General features: G+C 37.6%; 1 protein-coding gene across 3 annotated transcripts in view; it reads right to left on the bottom strand.

Moving 5' to 3' along the window:
- Positions 1–20,788: 20,788 nt before the first annotated feature.
- Positions 20,789–22,915, bottom strand: part of OLFM3 (olfactomedin 3) — a 50,795-nt gene continuing 48,668 nt past the window's right edge. For all 3 annotated transcript variants that reach the window (XM_051800525.1, XM_051800516.1, XM_051800536.1), the window contains one exon: positions 20,789–21,663. In XM_051800525.1, coding sequence (XP_051656485.1) covers positions 20,986–21,663 — 678 coding nt within the window. In that variant the 3' untranslated portion in view covers positions 20,789–20,985. The remainder of the gene's footprint in view (positions 21,664–22,915) is intronic.

Consider the following 22,915-nt stretch of genomic DNA (forward strand, 5'->3'; position numbering starts at 1 on the left):
CATTTTTTCCAAACAAAATACTGCAAGGTCTCTGCATGAATGGGGTATGTTTAAAAGCTGGAAAGCAGATATATTACCATTGTCATCCTTACTGTAAGATACAGGTGGGACTGACCTAGTTTTTCAGTTTGCAGTTCGATTCTGTGCTTTTACCTTTGTAAGCCTCAGAGAGGTAATGATGCTCTGGCCTGAATTGTTCAACTGTGTGCACACTTACAAGCATCGGAGAGCGGATGAGACTATCTGCTGGATTGTTTTCCTTTGCTGTGGAAATGACAGTTTCACTTATATTTTTGGATCTTGTCTGTAACCTCAAACCAAGATTTCTCTGATTTTCAAGGCACTATGGGTTTTGGAAATGTCTTTGAATGAATTCAACATATCAGAATTTCTTTTAAGGTCTCCTACTTTGGGCATCCGTAGAGGAGGTAGATGAAGTTGCTAATGATTTTCTAACTTAATCATACATTGACATGTCTTATCACTTAGATATATTTGTAGTAAAGTATGACTTTAACTGTGCCTATGACTTCAGCAGGTGAGATACTTGAGTAAGAGAAGAAGAAGATTTAGCAACAGAGGAGAGCTGGCTGAGTCATGGTTATAACCCTGTTAATTTTGGATGGACTATGCTCTATAGCACATGGATTGCTGGCTGATTTTCTGTTTCACTAAGAGAAGGAGTGAAAGGAGAAAAAGCTACCAGACAGGATACATGATCATACCTGCAGTCCGTATTTTGATCTGTTTTAAAACATTGTAGCTAAAAACATCTTGTGAAATTTTCATACCATTTTTTGCCAACACCATACTTTCTTTAGCACATTTTCAAATTCTGTAATCTATACCATTCTGATGGGTGCCAAATGTCACAGTAGAAACCCTTTATCTACATGTTTCTGCTGACATTGTGTGAAAGTGTTTTGTCAGCTTCTTTAATTTAATTGCAAACAAGTATTTTTATCAACATTAAGGTGCTGTTATTCATGCTGAGTTGCACCTGCTTTTCCATCCATTTCTGTGCCCACAATATTCATGGAAAATTAACTATCCAACAAGCAATTACGATCTTGGGCGTGTTCTGGTTTTCCACTGAAAATTGAGCCATTGAATCCAACTAAACCAATATTTCAGACTTATCTTTAAATGCTGAGGCCCAGGATGCTGTCTCTTTGCTTACTCTTGATTCTACTCCTTCCTCTATTTCAGAGAGACATGTATCGTGCAACAGTACAACTGCTTAAAGTATGACTGGAGGAATTGCTGTTTCTACTTAACTTCATTCCACTTGTGCAGGACATCCAGAGAAAGAAAAAGCTGCAGAGCTTGCAGACTGTTGAATGTTTAAGAGATGAGATATACTCTCATCTTCCTTTGCCTGGAATGAGACATAGGTATGACCAGTCTCTCCAAGGCAACTTTCTGTGCAGGTATAGTGGAAACATTATTCACAGAATATTATGCTGAAGAAGTGAACCAATTTTTCTTTGACATTTATTATTTCAAAGCCTGATGTATTATCTTCTTTTATGATATTTTTATACCATTTAATAAGTGGAACTCATTACTATTATTAGCTATACAAATTGTGGTATAAAGGACACTAAATATAGAAATTTGGGGGCAAATTGTAGAGCATTTAAAATCGTATTTTAGTGCCAACTGCTTCTTACTCCTGATGTGCACACAGGTCTGGTACAGTCCTGTGCTCTGCTGTCAGGTCACTTCATTGCAAAGGGAAAACATTGTTACCTTATAAATAGGCAATCTTCCTCTGTTATGGAACTCTTGGTCCTTGGAGATAAATAAGAAGAATGTAGTGCCAGCATAATAGTAACTCAGAAAATATTTTCCTAAGACAAAACCCAAACTCTAACATCTTGGAGTTTGTCTGTGTTTCTTCTATAGTTCTGAAGTTCTTACAGCATCTTTTAATCTTTGGGTTCAGAATTGTTTGCATGTGCAATACATTCTGGTAGGTAATTCAGTTTATTTGCAGTATCATTTAATTTATGATTTATCTAAATGCTATTTTAATGTTCCATGGTCAGGATTACAAATTACGGATGTCTTTTCATCTATTGCTTCCTAAATATTTCAGGAGGAAAAGCAAGGATATTTTCTGGCTCGTGGATTCTGTGCTTGCATTATATTTAGTATTACTTTCCACAGCTAACATATCAAATGTATTTTGATTAAACACCTCATTAGAAATAAATGAATTGTGTTCTTGGTACTAGAACTGACTCTTATTCTTCACCTGAATCCAGACTAAAGCTGTCAGATAATGTAGAGAGATATCCAAAAGCAATAAAAACAAATCCATTAGTGTCGAGTATCTGTGTGTTGCTGCAACATTATTCCAGCACTAATTATTTCTAACACACAGTAACAAAATGGTACGTCAGTAAGAAGATAGTCTACAGACTGTATATAATCTGGATGAGTGATATAACTATATGATATAACTATAGGAATTCAAAAAGCATCTCAAATTTAAATAAATGCTATATCTTTTCCCCATGTGTCCCCAGTTTATGGATTAAAGAAGCAGGCAAAGTACACTGAAAACCTCTTGCGATGCTTAGTGTAGGATACAAATTTTTTCTTTATTGCCTTAATTCGAGGGACTGGTTAGGTGTATTTTAGCAATATTCATTAATTTTTTTTTTTTTTTTTTTTGCAGAAGGGTATCTCTTCTAAACGATAGATTTTGCTCGTGTCTTTGCCAATATATGTTAACAAGTGTAATCAGTCTACAGAATACTATACTGAAATTAATGAGGTGATACTTCCTGAAGAAAGTTGAACATTCAGTATTTATGTTCTCAAAATGAAGAAGTCTGTCCTGTAAATTCACATAATTTCAGATAGAAAGTTTAGATTTTACAAAAGGATGGAAATGGAAATTATTCTTTTCCCATTTTACAAGTGAAGAATGGTGGCAGAGGGAACAAAAGCCCACAAGAATTTTAATATCTAACCTTCAATTGCAACCAGTTGTTATTTGGGAGACTTCCTTGTATATAAGCAGACAGAAGCATATGGTAATCTGAAATTTGTAGGACTAGTTCTCAGCAGAAACTAGCAAAATATCTAAAAGATCTCTGCGTGAACCTGAGAGATGTTTGTTATGCTTATGTAACATCTGCAAGCATCATTCCCTTGTGCCGTTTCGGCATTCGAAAGAGGTCTTTGTAATCCTCACACACCATATAAAACCATCAGCTATTTGCCAATAAAATACCAGCACAGAGTGACACAACACAAAGGTGGGGTGAGCACACGGTAACTGGGGTGGAGGGCCGAGTTTAACACCGTGAGCCCCATGTTGCAGGGGCTTGTAGGGGGATCCCTGGGAACTCTCGGGTGTGTCCCGTGCTCGGAATGTTACACTTGCAGAGGTTTCGTGACTACAACGTCTGCACAGAGTTAGGGCTGGGTGGGCTCAGTGCCAACCCACAGCACAGTGCCACTTCTCACAGCACTGTAGGTGGGCACATGCTGTCAGAGAGAGGGAGAAGAGCCAGATAACCTGATCACTTGGGCAGTGGAATGGAAACCATCATCTGTTTCCAGCTGCTGCAGGGCTGTAGACCTGCAGGCACTCTTGGACTTTGTCTCCATGCACCCGTCGGGTCACTGTCTCGACACCAACCACAACACTGTTGCCTTATGAACTTTTAGGAGGAAAAGATGAGTCAGAATCCAACTTTGCCTTGATTTTACCGAGATCTGAATTTACTGCTTTGTGAATAGCTAGAGCAGATTAAATACAGAAATACAATCAGTTCCATCTATTTTAATTCAACCCAAATATAATAAAACAGGTATAAATGGAAATGGTTGCTTCACTTACAAAGATTCATTACACAGTCAGTGTTTCATCGTTTGATGATTTTTTTTGAACTCTTAATCAAATATTTAGCTCTGAAATATTCTATAGTAAATCGTTAATGTTTGTATTTAGCTGTCCTTTGTTACTGTTTTTTGAAAGCCTCCCACCTTAAGGTTAATTAATTTATTATCTAAAATTCTTTCTACTTTCAAAATAAAACATATATATAAAAAAATTCAACTCATGATACTATAGTTGGCAATCTAAATCTGTTCCCAAGATGGAGGAACTTTTTCTCCTTATAAATTCAGAAAGACAAGTAATTCAAAACCTTTTGTGACAAAAATCCCATCAGTTTGGAACTGATAGCACAGGTACAAACCTTCAGCCTGATTTGATTTGAAACTGCCTGATAGTAAATGTACAAAATTGGAGGCAAAATTGTTAACAGCTCACCGAGCATGGTTTGAGCTCTTGTCTAAGTAATGATGAAAAATAAAGATTTTTTTTCACCCTGTATTTTTGCATTTATCTGTAAAATATTGCTCTTGGAGTAACTGCAAAGTGAAGAAAATTATTCTGTAATGCCATGTATTTTCAAGATGAGCACAGGACTAGAATTCATAGCTGATTCACTCAATTACTGCTTTCTACAATGTTCTTACCAGGATATTGCTTTTTGGGCACTTAAGAAAACTGAGTAAAATTGGATTTTATGCAAGACGAACCATAAAGGAAAAAAACACACCACCAGCACATGGTTATTGGCCTTCAAAAACATAAATTGTCAGCTTAACACTTGATGTCTCATGAATGTTCTGATATTTACAAATTTTTTTTTAGTATCAGGAAAAGAAGATGTCTGAAAAAGTAGCACAATCAGCATGAAATCTATTAAACACTGTTGTAATTACCTTTTACGTGTTTCAAATACAGTTCTGGCTATAATTTTAGGAAAAAATTAATAATATTTGTTCCAAGCACTACAGAATCCCTCTTGATGTACCACTGGCTAAAAAAACTAGATTCTGGAACTACTGCTAGTAACATTAATTTCTGCTGGGGAGATTATGCATTCATTCAAATATTTCTTACTCTGTCTCTTTTTGCATATACCCAACTGGGAAGGGAAACGAAAATACAGCTATATCAGCACTGCATCTTCTTATGGGACAAGATCCTGAGCCTGCAAAAGCTGATGGAATTTTTTGCTGCTGTCTTTAGTGAACTAGGCACCTTTTTCATGCCTAAAAATTTTTCTTTTTTTATTAACTTATATACTTCAAAATATGTAAGAGTTGGCCACATATTTAGTATATTCAACTAACAGAAAAACAGATTAGGGTTGAGAGTTGGAGCAGCTTCTCTATTTAGTGGGAATATTTTACATAGCTTAAATCTCCCTTTGCAGTTTAAGGTTGTTACTAATCCTGCTCATCCCTATTGGTGTGTGACTCAGTATTTTCTCCCATGTGGTAAAGAAACCTACCTCTTCTGAAAAGGTCAGGTTTTCTAGATTCTAGTATGTTGTGATGATCTCCCCAGGACTTCATCCAGTTGTTTCTCATCTTCCTGGAGTGGGATGCTGTAAATCAGCTGCAGCATTATAGCCCCTGTGAGTAAGTTCCAGAGCTACAAGATTTGGTTCATGCATTTTTGTTAATTTGGCATGGACTGCTTTTCTGTTATCTTTCAAATGTGAATTGGATGAATATTGAGCTTTGTATGCTTAAATAATTACATTTTTTGGGAAACTTGGATATTAATTTCAGTCTATGCCTTAATAAGCATATGTATGCACATTGAAAATGTACATTTGAGATGTTGTGAATTTGGAATGGAAGTCCATGAGATGTGACAGGTAAATTGACAGTAAGAATGAAGTTTATTCTCCTTTCTCAATAGGGAAATCAGAACATCAGATGTTCAGTTATTTATTTTATTAGAAAACTAACAGTGCGGTTTTCTTGCCACAGTCCACTCAGGGGAAGTATTTTCATTGACTTATGAGATATAACTTTAATAATTTCCATCTGCTGCAAAAAAACTTCTGTAAGAGATACTTAATTACAATAAACTGTAACTATTTCCACAGATTTGCTTCTAGAGACAAAAGACAATGTGTGTAGTATATCCCAAAAGTTAGGAAGTGTACACATGGTCTACCCCCACAGCTATAAAACGTAACTATAATTTAAATTCCTGTAAAACAGGTAGACATTTTTTAATTTTGCCATGTGTTTATTTTTAATCTATGCTTAATAACGTGCTGTGTTTCACAGAGACTACTGACATCTTCACACTGCTTGATGAGGCATAGCTAAATCTTTCACCATCTATAAAAAATGCTTTTATCTTGCGGAACCAGAGATGTGCACAGAGACTGACAGACCTACTCTAGTGACTGTAAACTGATGTTTAGCTGCAGGGAAGTAGGGAACAAAGAGTGTTTTAGTGGCTTTATTGATCTACTGAAATGTGTGTGAAGAGAAAATGACACAAAGCTGTGTGTTGTCTGCTGTCTTCATGGGACAGGCGGTCTCTGGGAGGAGGTGTGGCACTGCACGTGGATGTGGATGTCTGTTCTTCATTAATTTATCTGATCTCTTTGGCCTTTTGTAGCCCTCAGCTTCTGTGTATGAATGGGAATTGAAGTGAAGGCAGCAGTTATTTTCTCCTTTTTCATCCTCTTGTCCCTTTCTTCTCTGCAATGACATGGGAATTCCAGGTTAAACTGTCCAGCATACACATGTAATACTTCTCGCAGTGTGTAAGGAAACCTGTCCTGGAGAGGCTCACCATGGCTTAGGGAAACACAACAGGACTTGAAGTAGACTGGAGGTCATGAAGAAAGAAAGAACAGAGGGTGACTTGCCTGATGTCTTCTTCTGTTTGTTCTATGAGGACATGATCACAAAGCACTCCTTGTTCCATAGCCAAGGGAGATACTGGTTCTCCTCTTTGTTATTTTGCAGAAGGGAGTTTTAAACTGCCTAAGTCTCTGTTGCACACTCTGTGTCAAAGCATGGAAATGCAGGAAAGACTGTGCAGGTGCAGAAAACCACATTAGTGCTGGCAGTCTGGAGTGCAGGGAAATCTCATCAATTGGAAATGAATTTTATTACAGGAAACATTGATTGAGTCTGGATTTATTCTGTTGGGTTTTTTTGTTTGTTTGTTTTTCATACAGAACACTAATTACTGGATAAATAAAAAGGAGTTAAAGTAAACACTGCTAAATATTTCCCCTTGCAAATTGATCACTTGGCTTATTGTCTATTGCCAGATATTATGTAGCTAAATAACATTTATTTTTCAGTCTTATTTAGTATTTCATGGATGGAAAAGTAAAGAATACAGCTTGTATCTCTATCTACTCATATAGATACTGTAAGTTTCCCTTTCGTTTTTCCAAAGATGAAAAAAAATTGTGACACTGACTTTTCAAAACATTTTTTCATGTCATCTTCTAAAGAAAGGCAGGTATTTTAACTCCATACAGCTACAGACTCTTCTAGTTCAAAGAGGGGAAAAGAATGGGCACAGTACTTCGCAGTTTTTGCTGACTACTCTTAGTACACTGTTTTTTCTTCATGCTGTGACAGTTAAAATTTATGTATGGTTGTACTGTCAATGAAGTGTTTATCCATCATATATGCCCTATAAAGGTCAGACTAGAAAAATGTCCCAGCTTTAGGAGGGGAGGCTTAAAAATATTTGTCTGAGCTTAAGTACTGGTGGAAAAAAAAAATCTAGATTTCCTGTACTCACAGTCAAAAATATTGTCAACTACAGTTTAACTATATATTCAAGTAATTTCAGTTACCCAGACCCCTTGTAGAGTAAATAAGTTATGTTAATGAAATGCATAAATTAATCACAGCCTATGATTTTACAATGCACTGAAGTGAATGAATGGACTTCAGTGTTAGTTAACCTTCACTGTGCTTCTCATTTTATTAATATAATTAACTTTACAGTGCACATTTAATTTATTTGTCTTATTTATCCTCATGGTCGGTGATGGTCAAGGTATGGGACTTCAGGTTCTCATGTTTTCATCTATACTGTGATGCTTTCATAACTATTAGACATATTTCTCTGCATCTCCAATATTTGAAAAAGGCTTCAATAAGTGCTATGACGTGTTTATTCTGCATACCCAATATTTATTTGATAGTTGTAAGATTCTGCATTACTTCCTGGCAGAAACTACAGTAGGTAGAAGGATAGGTACAATTGTTTTAATTCAGAAAAAGATGCTAGGCACTAAATATAGGTGGTTTTAAACTATAATACATCTCTGTGGGTGTTCTGTTCAGGTAGTGATTTCCCACCTCATTGAATCCCATGTTGTGTTACATCTTGCTGTTGGGTATGGCATGAAAATTACTTATCCACAGTCAACATGGGGAACAAATTCTGTTCTTTGCTGCATCCTAGTCTTCACTGATTTGCTTTGAAACAGTCTGTAAACTATACAGTTTACTCTGTTTTATCACCTAATCATCTTGACAGCTGCTACACTTTTGTTTTTTAGTAGTATGAATTTGGAAACTGCTGAAGGAAATGGTCTTAAAGCCAAGTACTTCTAGAACATTATAAAGCAAACACAGGAAGGAAATGCTCTTGAAATCCCACCCATGCAGCAGAGGAAGACTTGTGCAGCCACCACCACTGTATTATTCAAAACAAAATGCTGTTGTAGTGTTGGTACTGAATTGAATATTTTCCAAGGATACTGGATACAAGGATACTTTTCTCCTTAGAGAAAAGAAAGAATAGCACCAAACCCCATATTTTCTTTCTGGAACCCCTGAAGTCATTAGTGTGTGTAGCACACAGTTAGCAACACAAGTTCTGAAGCTCATATCAGACTGTAAAATTACTAAATTAGAAAAAAATTTCTCTAGGTAAGTTTTTTTAATGCATCTTTCTATATGTTTAATGACATCTTTAATTTTCAGAGTGCTCACAGTATTTTGGGCTAAATCTAATATAATCTCTCATTCTGTATTTGTGACTATTATGGAAGTTACAGTAAGAAAAGTGCACATCTCCAGGAGTTTTTCTCATGGTTTGATCTTTCTAAAGTTCTTAAAGGTACTTATGTGATTTAAAATAGTGTTGTCAGTAACTTCTTGATTTAGGAGATTAAAACTAATTTTTTTAGGAATCATCATTATTTTGTTGCTTAAGAACAAGCCAAGGATGATATCTGATTAGTTCTTTAACAAACATAATCCCTTATAGCATTCTTTCTATCTACTTATGCACAGAGCTGCTGATGACTGAATGAAAATAGGATTTAGTGGGATTTAATAATATTCTCAGTAGAAAAGCTTAACTGACTATGCAAGTTCTAGTGGGAATTTTCTTTCCCAAAGATATTTTATAAGCATTTAGATACTTTAGAGTGTACAAAACAGAGATCCAACTCTCAAGCACAGAAAGGAAGTCCCATCAAAGTATTATTGTATTTAAATGTAGACCTTTACAGAAGCTGCATACTAAACCCACGAAGAGAAAATATGGGCTTATTTCTTTTAAGGCTTTGAATTGTCTATTCTCTTTCTTGTTATAGACTACATTTGATACAGTCTTTAAATTTATGCTTGATATAGTCCCAGTAAAATAGAATGAAATCATCCACAGCTGGTCAATGATAAAGAGTGATGAAGTAACCATCAGCCAGTGGGCCCTGATGGGGGGGTACAGTCTGAGCTCCTCCACAGGGTGTGCATTTGTTACCAGCACTGATCCTGGGAATGCCTTCCCCTTTCCATGGGTGACAGATTTGATGCAGCTGCTGCTGCACCTTGGTGTGACAACACAGGTAGAAACTGAGCTGAAAAACTGGCTACTTATATGGGTTTTTCCTTCCACAAGGTGACTGTGAAGCTGGTGCACCATTTGCACCCCAAAAGGCCTCAAGGGTTGTGAACTAAACAACTGATATGGTCTAGCAACTTCAGTAATGAATTATTAACCTCAGAAAAGCTATTTAGTACCTCTGGAAATTATAGCTGAATGCTAGGATAGCATCTCACACAGTATTGTTGTGATACTGATGAATGGGTTCTGTAAAATTGAAATAATAGAAGAATTTTTAAAATATTAATGCAGTAAAAACTGTCTACCAAATGAGTTAGTGAAATAGCAAAAATTGTTTACTTAGTACAAGTTTGGAGATTCTTGAAGATGGTTTACTGAGCCAGAAAATTGTCTCATAAAGTGAATTTTTGTATAGGTGTTTTCTGTAAATTCATGGTTATCTGCTAAATTACATTCCATGTAATTTTATAAAATAGTTTGAAAGGTATTTATTTTGGCCTTTTCTGCTGAAGTTAGATGGATAGGCATTGATCATTTAATCAAGAAAATACTTCCTGAGGGAAGGGTAGCTATTTTAGAAAGAAGAGAAATCAGATACCTAGAAATAATCGGAAAGGTGTCTTCATATATTCTCTTAGAAATATTTCTGTCCATGGCATTCTAATATAGTGACTTGGAAGCCAAGTAAACAAAGAAAATATTCTCATAGGACTACTATTGCATTTTCAAGGATGAAAAACAAAGAAAAAAAACCCCAATGAAAACAAGTATTATCTAGGCACACACCCCAGTGACTAAACAGCCGGTCATAAATATGTAGGAGTAAAGGTCAGGTTATCTGGTGGCTAATACCTGTCAGGATTATCTGACTTGTATTTTTCCAGACTGTTTGGGTTTCTTTAAGCCATACCAAGAGAAGGTGAATCTTCTCATTATGCCAGAGATTTGTTTTTCTGTCAGATAAGCATCTGAGCAGGGCAGACCCACTTGGGAGAATCCCCAGCATGGGGGACAGGTGGAGTTGAGACAATCCCTCTAACGATTCTCTCCTCACCCAAAGAGGTTTACTCAGCCAAATCCATCAGTAGCTCACCACGATCTCACCTATGTAGCTATTTTAACATGCCTTTTTTTTTTTAATCAGTGCAGTTTTTAAACTAAATAAAGGGAAAGTCAGTTTGCTGCCTCCTGCTGTCTGTGGTTTTTGCTTTAACATTTATATTCTATGTGCCATGTTAACTTTCCTATAGTCAAGACAGAGGTCTGGAAGAGTCTGTATTTTGTTGAAATTCAATATTGTAATCCAATTTTCTAATTACATCCCAAAAGTACATGGATACTAAATCTTTCTTTTCTGTTCAACTTAATTTCTAATCCAAATCAATGAGTACTGCTTGTTTCTACCTCATGAGACACTTACGGCTGTTTTTATCAGTTAATGTGGCAATATCTATCTTGTTGTCTATATTCCCTCCCTCCAGTTTTTTTTCCCCTACTTAACTATAAGTTATTCCATTTATCAATCACACAGCATAACCCACAAACAGCTGTATCAGCTCAAACAGGCTGTGAATTGCAGCAGAAAGGTGGAAACAGACAGGAAGAGAAACATGGGAAGCTGTTTAACTGGATTTATTACTACCAAAAAGAAACGTAAAATTATACTCTTTGTAAAAACCTGATTGCAGTCTTGATTCCTGCCAGGTCTCTAACAGTCATTGAAAAAACCAGAAATCACTCCATGATTTTTCTGAGTAAGTTACTTATCCAGTAAACTCACAAAGTTTGATTTTTTTATGTTAAGGACAAATTGTTAAAAATTGATTAAATGTTGGTATCTTATATATATTGCCAAAAGACAGCCCAAAGTAACCATTGCTTAATATTCTCTGCTTTTGTAAAGCACAAAGTCAAGAAGGGTTACTCATAACAACTTTCATAAATATCTTTCTAGATCAGTAATTCTGTAAGTGCAGGAAAGTCCAAATCAATGGGACAACGTTTAAATGTTGACCTTTTTATGTTTCTTGAAGCATTGCTGTGTGTTTATTCAGTCTTTATAAGTCTGAATGGAAGAATGAACCCAAAATGCTGACAAATGGTTTAGATCTAAATATGTCAGAGATTCATACAGTCAGAGTTTGAGGCTGTACTGAATAATGTGTTACCTGATCTGACCTTTCCTATTTCACAGACCATTGTGTTACTCCAAAATTGACTCCAGTATTGGCTCTTTGGTGAGTCCAATAGCTTGGGACTGACTGAATCACAACTGAGGTGAAACTTCTGACTGTTCACACCGGTAACTCAACATTGCTGGGTACAGAAATCTCCTCAGTCAGTTCCTTTACAGCTCCTATTGATATCAAAATGTTTTTTCTTCAGAAATTGTTCCTTCGTGCCCCTTTTGAGATTAATGGACAGTATTGTTTATGTAAGAATGGAGACAGAGTATTTATTGAACTGATATCTAACTGTACCTAATTACTTGAAATGCTAAAGGCCCTTGTCTGTAACTTTGTGAAACACCTTGTAAAAGGGCTCTGAAATTTTACATGAGTGGACTCAGTAATGTCAGTGAAAGATAATTCAGCTGAAAATATCGATAAGAGGACAGACAAGACCATATGACAGCGGGGCCAATTTCTATTTCAGTATATGTAAAGGTATGCTTATTAAGTGGGTTATTTGGCAGGCCAGAGGAATCCCTATTTAGTAGCAGATGAGTAAGGTATTCCAAAAGAATACAAATTAGAAAAAAAGTTGTAAAGAACCCTGATTAGCTTTTCTAGGCCTGCTGTAGCTATCTGCTCATTTGTCAAAACTTCTGTAATAAATCTCTATCTTTCTCCCCTAATTCCTGAGAGACCAGGTGGCAAACGTGGGGAAAAATGCCCTGTTCATGAGTCTGTGCCACCAAGTGGACTAGCTAGACAGGGGCATAAAACTTTGGCAAACGACTTATTCTGTTGGACAGGAGCTGTTTACTCTGGGATTGTTTTCTCACAAAGCTTGTCACATTGTGCAGTTTGCTTGACTTTATGACAAAGGTTCCTTTGATTATTCAGGTGAACATTATGAGATGCATTATGATTTCTCGTGACCATCTGCTGAGAGCTTTCCAGTTTCCATAGGATGAATGTACTGCTGTGTGCACTGCATGGTGGTAGCTGCCTGGACCCTGGGGGCCATGGCTGTCCCACGATCTCTGGCAGGCTGCAGCCTCTGCAAGGCATCACAGATTTTGTTTCAGGTAGAAGTATCTCCATTCTGGGGAGTCTATCTAACAAGGAGGGAGTTTTCTTATGTTGCAGATTGGATTGTTTTCTGGATGTTATTGCTTCAGTCTGTGTGTGAGCTCTTGCCCAGAGACGCTACATTCTCTCCAGATATGCTTGTAATTATCACATAGAACTCATGTAGAGTCATGTATCTGCATTGACATCTGCATCTATGTCTAGATTATCTGTAAAATTGGTTCTGTGCTTTTTCTAAGTGCAATTTGGAAAGGAAAACACAAAACTGAAATTTATGTAGCTCTTTCATCCATCTGTATTTGATGCACTGTATATACTGATTTCTAAATTTTATCTTTAAGAGAAGTATCATCCTACACTGTGGCATAAAATATTTCTATTTCCATATGTTTTCCTACTCTTGCTTAATATGGCAAATAAGCAGTGTTCCATGCTCACTATAGGATTTTAAATTTTTTTTTGAGAATCAGCTGAATGACATAAGTATCCATTTTCATATGGTACATAAACATCCAACTCCATAACTACCTAGGCATGCACTGCATATTATTATTCAGTAAATAATAATAAAATCAACTGAGCTGGTATTTATTTAGTATATTCTATTGAAAAACTATAACTGAGTGCTATTAAGCTGGAGCATGCATTGCAAAACACTCAGTTGGGATAATTTTATTTTTTAAAATATATTATTTTTTACAATGTTATTGTCTTTCTGATTAGGAGTTCTGCTGTATATGGTGTAATATTTCTGCTCTGTATCATGATATTGCATTACTATTAGAACAACAGCATATTAACATTTGCCATAAGAGTGCAGTTTAGTCTTTCAGAGTGTAATTCATTCCTGGGCATAGGGCCAGGATGAGGCCTGTGAATCTTCCAAGTCCTACTTCAGCTCTCAAATCAGTGTCAAAGCATATAAAAATTGTCATGTTTTCCTCCCTCATTTGGCCTGGTGAACACAACTGTTGTTGCATATACTTTGATGAGATTGTGCTCTGAAGTGAAGAGAGCTAGTCCAGAGATGTAAGAACCTAAAATATGTTTAGGCAGATACCCACTGTTCTCCCTGAACGCAGCTGATCTATGCTGCAGGTCTTGGCAGAGCTCTGCTAAGGGCTGTGTGGAGGTTATGCCCAATCCCTTACACTGCCCTGCCTTGGGAGCAGCTTGGCTTGGATAAAATGCTCTGCACTGTGGCTCATCCTCCTCAGGACCAAAGGAAGCTAGTGAAGTGCAGCACTATTGGAGTTACTCTAAGTCAGTCTGTAGACCTTTGCAGGTATGCAAAATAAGAGCAGCATAAAAGTAGTTCCATACAGCACCCTTTGGATTCCTTCTTCACGAAGGGAACAAAGAAACTCCTTATAAAGTGACATTTTTTTCCACAGAAACCATTAGAGGCCGTTATCCATAACGGGCATTCCACACTTGTGGATTAATCAGCCATCTCTGCAGTATGTGCCCCCTAGTCTGAAACTCTTGAGGTAGCACCTTGCCAATGGACACAGGCCTCCTTAGACCGAAAAGAAAATAGGAAAAGCCATTAAAAAGCAGTATAAGAGTGTGGGAACTGAACTTTTGGAACAGATACTTCTTTCTGCAGGAGAGTTAATGAGTGATACACTGACTTGAGAATTGAAAATCAAACGTCAACAGCTGGTGAGCCAAAGAAACTGTTAGGCTTCAGCTGAGCAGTTCTCTGTCCAAGATGCTCAGCCTCAACAAAGAGATTTGTAAAAATGTCCTTTCTTTCCTGACAGACTGGGAAATGGTCTAAATTAGTGTCTGTAAATTACCTTGCAGTCCTGAGGAGGTGGCTGCTACAGAAATGTCAGGTGGCGTGTGCTCTTCCTCTGGAATGAGCTACTGTTAGAGCTGCAGTAATGAGTTAAAGTGGTTCTCCTGCATACTTTGCCTCCAAAAGGCACTTGTGCCTCCAAGTGCTGCACTGACAGAGATGGTCCTGAGTAACCATTAATCTGTGATGTCCTTCAAGGTGACAGCAAGCCCAATTTTCCCAGATAAGGGAGGCCTAAATAAATGGCCTGTCTGCATGGTGTGACACAGACTTGGAGCTTCACTGAAAAGGCATAAGCACCTTTGACAGCATGCACACTCAATTACTGTGAGGCCTGATTTCCTGGTGATGGAAGTGTTGCTGACCACCTTGAGGGTGTGATCCAGAAGGGAGAAATGGATGTCTAAACCTGCTGTGGACAAAGATGAATTTAATTTAATGTCTCACCATGGCAGATATGAAACAAAATATTTCCTTTAAAATAAATAAATAACAGGGACGAAAGTTTATCTTGGATCTGTGTTAAATTATTTCTGTAGAGCAATCCATGATATACAATCAGTATTGCTTGTAGGCAGTTTTATGGGCACGCTAGAACTAAATTTTACATAACTGGAAAAATAAATTTACACCTTCTCCAGACGAAGCTTACTGTGCTATAAATTTCCTGTGCAGTTTGAGTTCTGTCTGAACAGTCCTTACTAAACACATTGCAAGATGAAAAGGGTTGGGGCAGGTTTAGGTGAAGATCAATAAGGTTAGAACCAAGAAAAGAAGAGAAAATGCAAACCAAAATAAACTGGAGTAGTTTGTGCAAGAGGCTGATACTGTGTGAAGGAAAATGAGTATTTCTGACCCAGTGGATTCTTCCTATTCAGGTTCACCACAAGAACTTGTAAATAAGAACTCAAGCTTTCATGTAAAGAGCACAGTAAAACAGATTGTGTTTTGAGATGCCAAATCTGACCTGTTAGCTGTCATTTTCATTTGTCTTCGTATACTTTTCTGTGCTGCTATGGTATATCCCTGCACAATTTTTTTAGGCAAAATGGTACAGTGGACTCAAAGCTGGGTCAGAATGCAGCTGATCTAAATATTATATGCATTTATAGTGAGCTGTGTTTAAACTCTGCCATTTTTGAAACAAAATCCTGAGGAAGCTTTGTTTCACTTGGACTGCTGAAATGTTTCTGCGATGTAATTATTTTAACTGAATGTTCTGAAGCAGTAGATACAGGAAAATTCCACAGTTCTTCTGCTGATGCTCAGCTGACAAGGGGCATGTGAGTCTAACAGAAATTTCTGATTCTAAAGAAAATATGAGTTTTTTCCCCTATCTGGATTTCAGAGACAAATATACTTGGTCTTTAAGAGGCTGAATACTTTCATGAAAAGCTGGTGCAACTCCTCTTGATATAAAATCAATAAACATGATTTGTATTTTAAGAGTGAGGATTTCCTCCAGTGGTAGTTTTGGAGAAAACGGAGTTTTCATACCTGGGGCCAATCTCTACATTTATGAATAATCCCTGCTGACTTGAATAAGAGCTGCAGAAAGGATGTGTCCCTTGTGTTCATCACCCTTGTGGCCTGTCCGACACAATATGTGCTACCCGTGTGAGGGGCTTCTGAAGAAAAAGAGAGATGTGGGAGCATAGAAGTTATCTGAAAATGCTTACTAAATGCACTGAATGACCGCAACTGAAAGTCTGAAGGAGTTCACAGATTATAAGATTGGTTATTAATCATAATACCAAAATAATCAGGTGGATATTCTATTTGCAGTTTGGGGGAAACTCCTGCACATGTGTTTTATGAATCTGTGTTCACAACTATTGCATCAGTGTAGTACATCTGTTTTCTAGAGCCCAGCAAAAGTCATACTATACAAAATAGTCATCTTTGCATAACCTAAATGATCTCTTTTCTGTGGGAGAAATAACCTTATTATTCTATAAGTCTAGTATTAGTTTATTTGCTTGCATATTGATGTGCATGTATATGGTCACATGTGTAAGAATTATTGAGGAAACCTCAGCTTAGAAGATGGGCTTTTGCTTTTATTTTGGCAATAATATGGTCTCTATTCTTGGTGGGGAAGTGAGTTTCAGGACTTGGCTTTATGATCTGTGGAAGTTAGTTTGCGTGCTTGAGTCCGTTTGAGTGTGAGCTTCTGGTGGGATGCAGTTGCTACAGGATGGCGTGGAGGAGGAGTAGGTCTCCTTGGAATTAGTGCATTGGGGAGCTTGTCAGCACAGTGGGGCTGTGATGCAGCTCTGTCCTAAAGCTCTGCAGCTGCAGCCCTCGTTTGTCTTTTGTGGAAAAGATGCCCAAGTGCTCAGCAAATGTCAAGGATGTAAGATTTACAGCAGGGAATGCTTGGATGGTTTGTAGGAAGAGATGCTCATCCAAATGATTTCCAAAAAAATATTTTGACTAGCATAAACATCAGTATGTATCAAGACTGTTTCCTGGCAATTCTTGAACTGAGAAAGGATACAATTTACTGTATGAGTAATTTGCTGTGGTTTGTTCACTTCTACTCTAGCATTTTCTAAGCAATTGTTTATTATGACAAATTACTAGGTAACAGGTTTATTCAGGCTGTGGTTTGAAACAAACAGCTTTTGCTGCAGATCCAGCCTGCTGAGCTGAGTGACAGCTAGTGCCCCTGAGCTTGTCTGAAAAGGAATATTCTTATATAAACAATCTGTGATTAAAACCTTGCATCAACCTGTCTCACTCAACTAGGTTCTTTTAATTTTTCAAATTTAATGCCATCTTTTGTTAGCAGTGACTACAGTGCTGAGGAGGCTCCACAGAGTCACCCTGCCAGTGGTCTGCTTGGCACACTGTGACAGACAGGGCAGGCTGAACAGCCTGTGTGTGTAATAATAGACTTGAGAGTTACTCATGGGCAAGAATTGCCAGACGGGACTATAAAAGATTATTACTGTTCAGGAAGCTTTCTCTGGGGAGGTTTGTTCTGCCTGTTTTGTCCAGGGGAACAGTAAGTCCATTGCAGGGAGAATGCTGTGGGCTTTGTGGTGTGTATCATCCACGTTCCCTAGGCTCCCTCAGGACAGGTGTGCCTGGTGGCTTGGCAGACTTGTACTCCTATGCTAGATTTGTGACTGTTTGCATCTCCCTCTGCTGCCAGCAAAGCTTGGGGAAATTTAAGAATTCTGGTCTGGGTGCAAGAGTGACACAGTCCTTTTACATGTTTATCCCTTGAAGCAGGAGGTCACTAAGATATTCAAACAGGCTCTAAAATTAATTTCCTCATGTTTAAGGATAGGGGTTTTTTTCCCCCTAGAGTACTGATACCTCCTCATAACAAACAGCCTATGCTTCAACTATAAGAATAAAACTTCTGGGTTGCTGCTACATTAGGAAGATGTTCTGCTTGTGCTGCTCAATTATGAAGGCAAAGATTGTAACACAAATTTGCTTATAGTGAGGCATGGTGTTTTCAGCCTTTTGGAAATATGACTATGGACTTTCCAATTTGGAAAAGATAGGTGATCAACACTGAGTCACAGAAAAATGAATGCTCCTTAGCAGGAAGTTTTGTTACTTGATAATGCCTCGCTGTGTTTTGTTGTACGGGTGGTATGCAAGTTGTTATATCATGTTTAAAGTTACCGGAATCCAGCTCGTTGTTACTAATTTAGAAGGGCAAGATTTATCCAGGTATGACAAACCACCTTTTGAAGGAGCCTTTCCCACCCCTCTTTCCCATCCATCTCTAGCACCCTGTAGTAGTGTCCATTTCTTCCTTTCCTTTGACTAATAGGAGTGTGTTACCCTTTAAAAGGCTCACTAAATGGCACTGAAATCAGGTGAGATTAATCTTCCTGTAAGAACTGTTATCAACCTGTACTAGCGTGTGCATGCTAATTATACAGAATGACATTCTTATAAAGAAATATGGTAGTAATAATTTTTTTCAGATGAAGTTATCCTCGCATCATGAGTATTAGTCTAGTTTATGATGATACAGTAGAAAGAAGTTTAATTTCTCAATCTAATTACTAATGTTTTTAAGAATGCTGTCTCAGTGAAAAAGTTCTGTTTTGCTGAAGTTACTCTGTAGAGAGAAAAGGTTAGGGTTTGCTTTATGGCTTTTGATAAAAATCTGAACATACTTCATTTTCATAAAAGATCCCTGTATGACATAAAATATCTTTTTTAATGAGTAGTCATATACACTTTCACACATCACATAGAAGATTTCATTGTCAATACAGGAAAGTTGGTTACAGGAGGGAAGTGATTTAATTTGTCTGTTTAGCTGAACTGAGTCTTGAAATTCTGTGTAACTGATTGTAAGGGATAACAACTATCATTTCAGCTAGGCAGGAGGGGGGAGATGGAAGCAGGAAAGTAACTTTTCTCTGGTCATGTTGTAATGTAATTTGCTGGTTTTTTTCCCCTTTAACAGTTCTTGAAACCTAATTAGCTTCCTTTTTTTTTGCAGCCAGTATGAAAAATAAGGCAGTTTGTTCAGCTTCATATGGGGGTCATATTATAAAGCAGATTTGTAAACATAAACAGACATGTATATTTATAATAATGAAAACATTAATGAGGCTTAAGGTGGTCTCAGCTGACACGCTGGTAGAACCAGCAAATAAAATGTCTTCAAAATAGATCTGGCTTTTCAATTTCAAAGGATATAAAGAGGAGAATCCCAGATTTTGTGAGCTTCACAAAGCTTCAGCTTTCACTGAATTTTTTGTCTTTTTGCATTTTGTGAGAGCCCGCTAATAAAAAATCTTATTACTAGTGCTTAATAATGTTACTTTCTTTCCATTTATGCCAAAAGATATGAATAGCACCTCATTCCTTTTTTCTCAACGTAATGTGCACTCTCCCCATCCCCGTTTCTAATGAGATAGTATTGCAAGCCACACAGCTTTCATAAATATTTGTTTTTAAAGGCATCAGTTTTGACCATAAGTAACAATTCTACTGCTAGCAGAACCCAAACCTCTTTGCAAGAGGTTGGCCTCAGTGTTGTTCCATTTCCAAGCAAGGGCTACCCAGTGCCACAGTGATCATCCAGGCTTTGTACCTTTTCCTTTGTATTTTCTCTTCGATTATGGTCATCCCAGAGAAGAGTTTTGTCAAAAGATAAATGTTCTTCTATTTTGAGTAAGAAGATAGGCAGATTAAGGAAAGCAACTTGACTTCTAACACTGCTCTTCACTGCCCCAGAACAGCACTCACACGCTGTGGACTCACACGCTTGCTGCAGACATGGGCACCAGCCCGCTTTCTGCTCCTCTCTTGGAAAGCCCAGATCAGGGAGTGAGCATAAACAAGGGCAATAAAATGGTGGAAGGGAAGAAAGTGGGAGAAAGAGACTGAGGGAGAGAGAAGCCAGCAGTATGAGCTAAAAATTGGGCAGGGCAAACAGTTGTAAAGCTGAGACAGGTATGAGGCTTCGGTAAGTGCCAGTGGTGAAGAAGAGATCTACCAAGCAAAGCTGAGAACGGGAATCATGCATCTGAGAAGCTACTGGTCTTTCTCAGAAATAACAACCTTTTAGCAGATTTTTACCACTTTCAATTGACCCATAACCAGAACTGCATTATTTCAATATATTTTATAAAAAATAGTACTTAGTTTACTTTCACATAAGTGAAGAGATACAATTGCACAATGGTGGTTACAATGGTAGAAATACATACTGTCGATAAAATGTTCGCAAGAGATTTAAAAACATACTGTACAGCACCACATCTGAAATTGGGTGATGGCAAAATGAATCATACTCCATGTCTAAGTAAATTAAGTTCCTAAATCTTTCTGAATAAATAAAAAAATACAATGTGCAATATGTGTCTGACACTACCAAAATGCTTCCTGAAGTTAAGCAATAGATTAAAACAAAAAAATGAGGTAAAAAAAGACATTCATGCATTTAAGCCAACATTAGTCTCTGACTCTAAAATAAGGCAGATCATAATCTTTTAAAAACTGTCTTTAGCCACTTAAATTCTCTTTAGTGCTTTTCAAGACAAGGTCTTGACAGACCTTGTAGAATCATGAGTTAAGATGCTTTTATTTCCGACAGGTCATTTTAGACAGGCTCAGCCATATTTGAAATACATTACATAGTAGAAAATGTTGCTTTTCCTTAATGAAGAAAGAAATGTAAATTAAAAGGAACTGAAAGAGATGGATGCTTTTAGAGTTAATCACAAATGAGACTGCTTTGACGGAGGGAGGTAAGGGAAAGAAAATTATGTGTCATCTTCAGTTTTAATGACGTGGAAGAGGGTGACGTTAAACAGGACTTGATGTCCATTATTCCAGGCATAGAGAGCTCTATCTCTTGCATTGTAGTCAAGCATGGATATATGGAAATACTGATTATGGAAAGGAATGTCTGTATACTCGTAAGTGGAAGTTTTTGTGGAATAAGAATAGTAGACCTTGGCTCCTGTTAAGTGAGAGTTAGTAACATACAAGGTGCCACAGATCATGAAGGATTCTCCAGCGCTTCTCTTTGGGTAGCCTGTGCTCCAGCTTTTCAGCACCTCCAGAGTATCCTGGTTTAGCTGGCTGATGACAATGTTGCCTGCATTCTGGTTGGTGGCATACACAGCCCACAGCCCAATTTCATCTGCCATCAGATCAATATCAGAGAAGCCCCCCCAGGTGTAAGGGTAGACATTATGAAAGCCAGCGTACTCCAGGCTGCGCTGCGCGAGCACCCGCCCCGTGTCAAAGCTGTATTTGATGATGATGTTGCTCTGGTACTTGTTGAAATAGAGGGAGCCATTGTAGACAACATGGTTGGTGCCTGCCCATTTGAATGGAAGGTTGTATGTCCTTGATTCAGCTCCACTGACAAAGTCTGCAATTGATTTATATTCACGGACAATTTTATTGTTAGTGTAACTATCCATGTACCAGACCTGGAAAGAAAACAAAGATTGGGAGTAAACATCTGGAATACAGTTTGTGGTACATGAGCGTGATATGGCATGATGGATAAATTGCAGGAAAAGAGGGAAAACGGGTTTTAGATATGCAGCAGGCTATCAAAGTACAATATTGCCGATATTGCTGTTACAAAAGCACGAGGAACTCTTGAATTTCTGAATCAAAACTTACCTATACAGGTGAACTTTAAATATAACTGTTACTAACCACAGTGTCTGCATTTTCAGAGAAATTTAATTTTGGATTATTCAGTGTTTGGATCTCCGCTATATGGAGCTTGCTTAAAGATATTCCCAGAGACAAATAATCTAAGAGAGAGACGGAAAATGGTATGCGAGCTAAACTTGAATTTATACTTAGGGATAAACGTGGTTGAATTTTTTTCAGCTGAATCTCTAATCAATGAAAAATAGTCTATTCTTAGTAAAGAAAACAAAAACAATAGCAATGAAACCAGTAAAGTTTAGAAACCATTTTTTCTCCTTAAAACAGAATCAATAATTCTTTTTAATGTGCTATGTGCAACTTCCATTCCCCCATTTTTTCCTCCATGCATTTTACCTTTTCTCCTTTTAGTTTGTCAGAGGACAAATAAAATCCCGGCAAAAAAAAAAGAAGAATGATTTCTGGAGGGTTTTTTATGCCAATTTCAAAACTGACATGAACAAAATATTTGTATAAACACCAGTTCAGCTTCTGGCTGCCCATTACTTGGTGCAAGGAGGGTTTTACATGGTTTGTGTGCACAAGTAATTTGTGTGTTACTTGAAGGTGGTGGCTGTCAGGGGAGGGGGTGGCAGGGTGTGCTGGGAGGGGACTGAACAGGGAGCAGGTGCTGATGGAGACAAGGGCTCATGGGCATGGTTCTGGAGCAGCCACTGGCACTCTGAGGTATCAGAAGAAACTTTTTCAGGATAAGATGGGGCTGAGTAGAGTTTGCTGCTCTCCTAAAGTTAATTGAGATTTCTGGGGTCAGTAGTAAACCTGCACAGACACAGCAGGCAGGGGAGAGCTGCACACAAATCTTTAGTTATTGCTATTTGTATGTAGCCTTTGGTGTTTTTTTTTTTTCTGTAGTCAAAAAGCTAACATTGTGGGTTTCATACAAATGAAACTGTGTTTTGACTTCCAAACCCCTTTGGACAGAGCACCTCCTTAAAACTGTGTCCTATTTTAGATCCAAACAATAACGTAACTTGGATATGATGCAGAAAATGGCCTGAA

The sequence above is a fragment of the Manacus candei genome, unplaced genomic scaffold, assembly GCF_025592945.1.
Source record: "Manacus candei isolate 608988 ecotype Guabito, Panama unplaced genomic scaffold, ASM2559294v1 h1tg000005l, whole genome shotgun sequence".
Lineage (NCBI taxonomy): Eukaryota > Metazoa > Chordata > Aves > Passeriformes > Pipridae > Manacus > Manacus candei.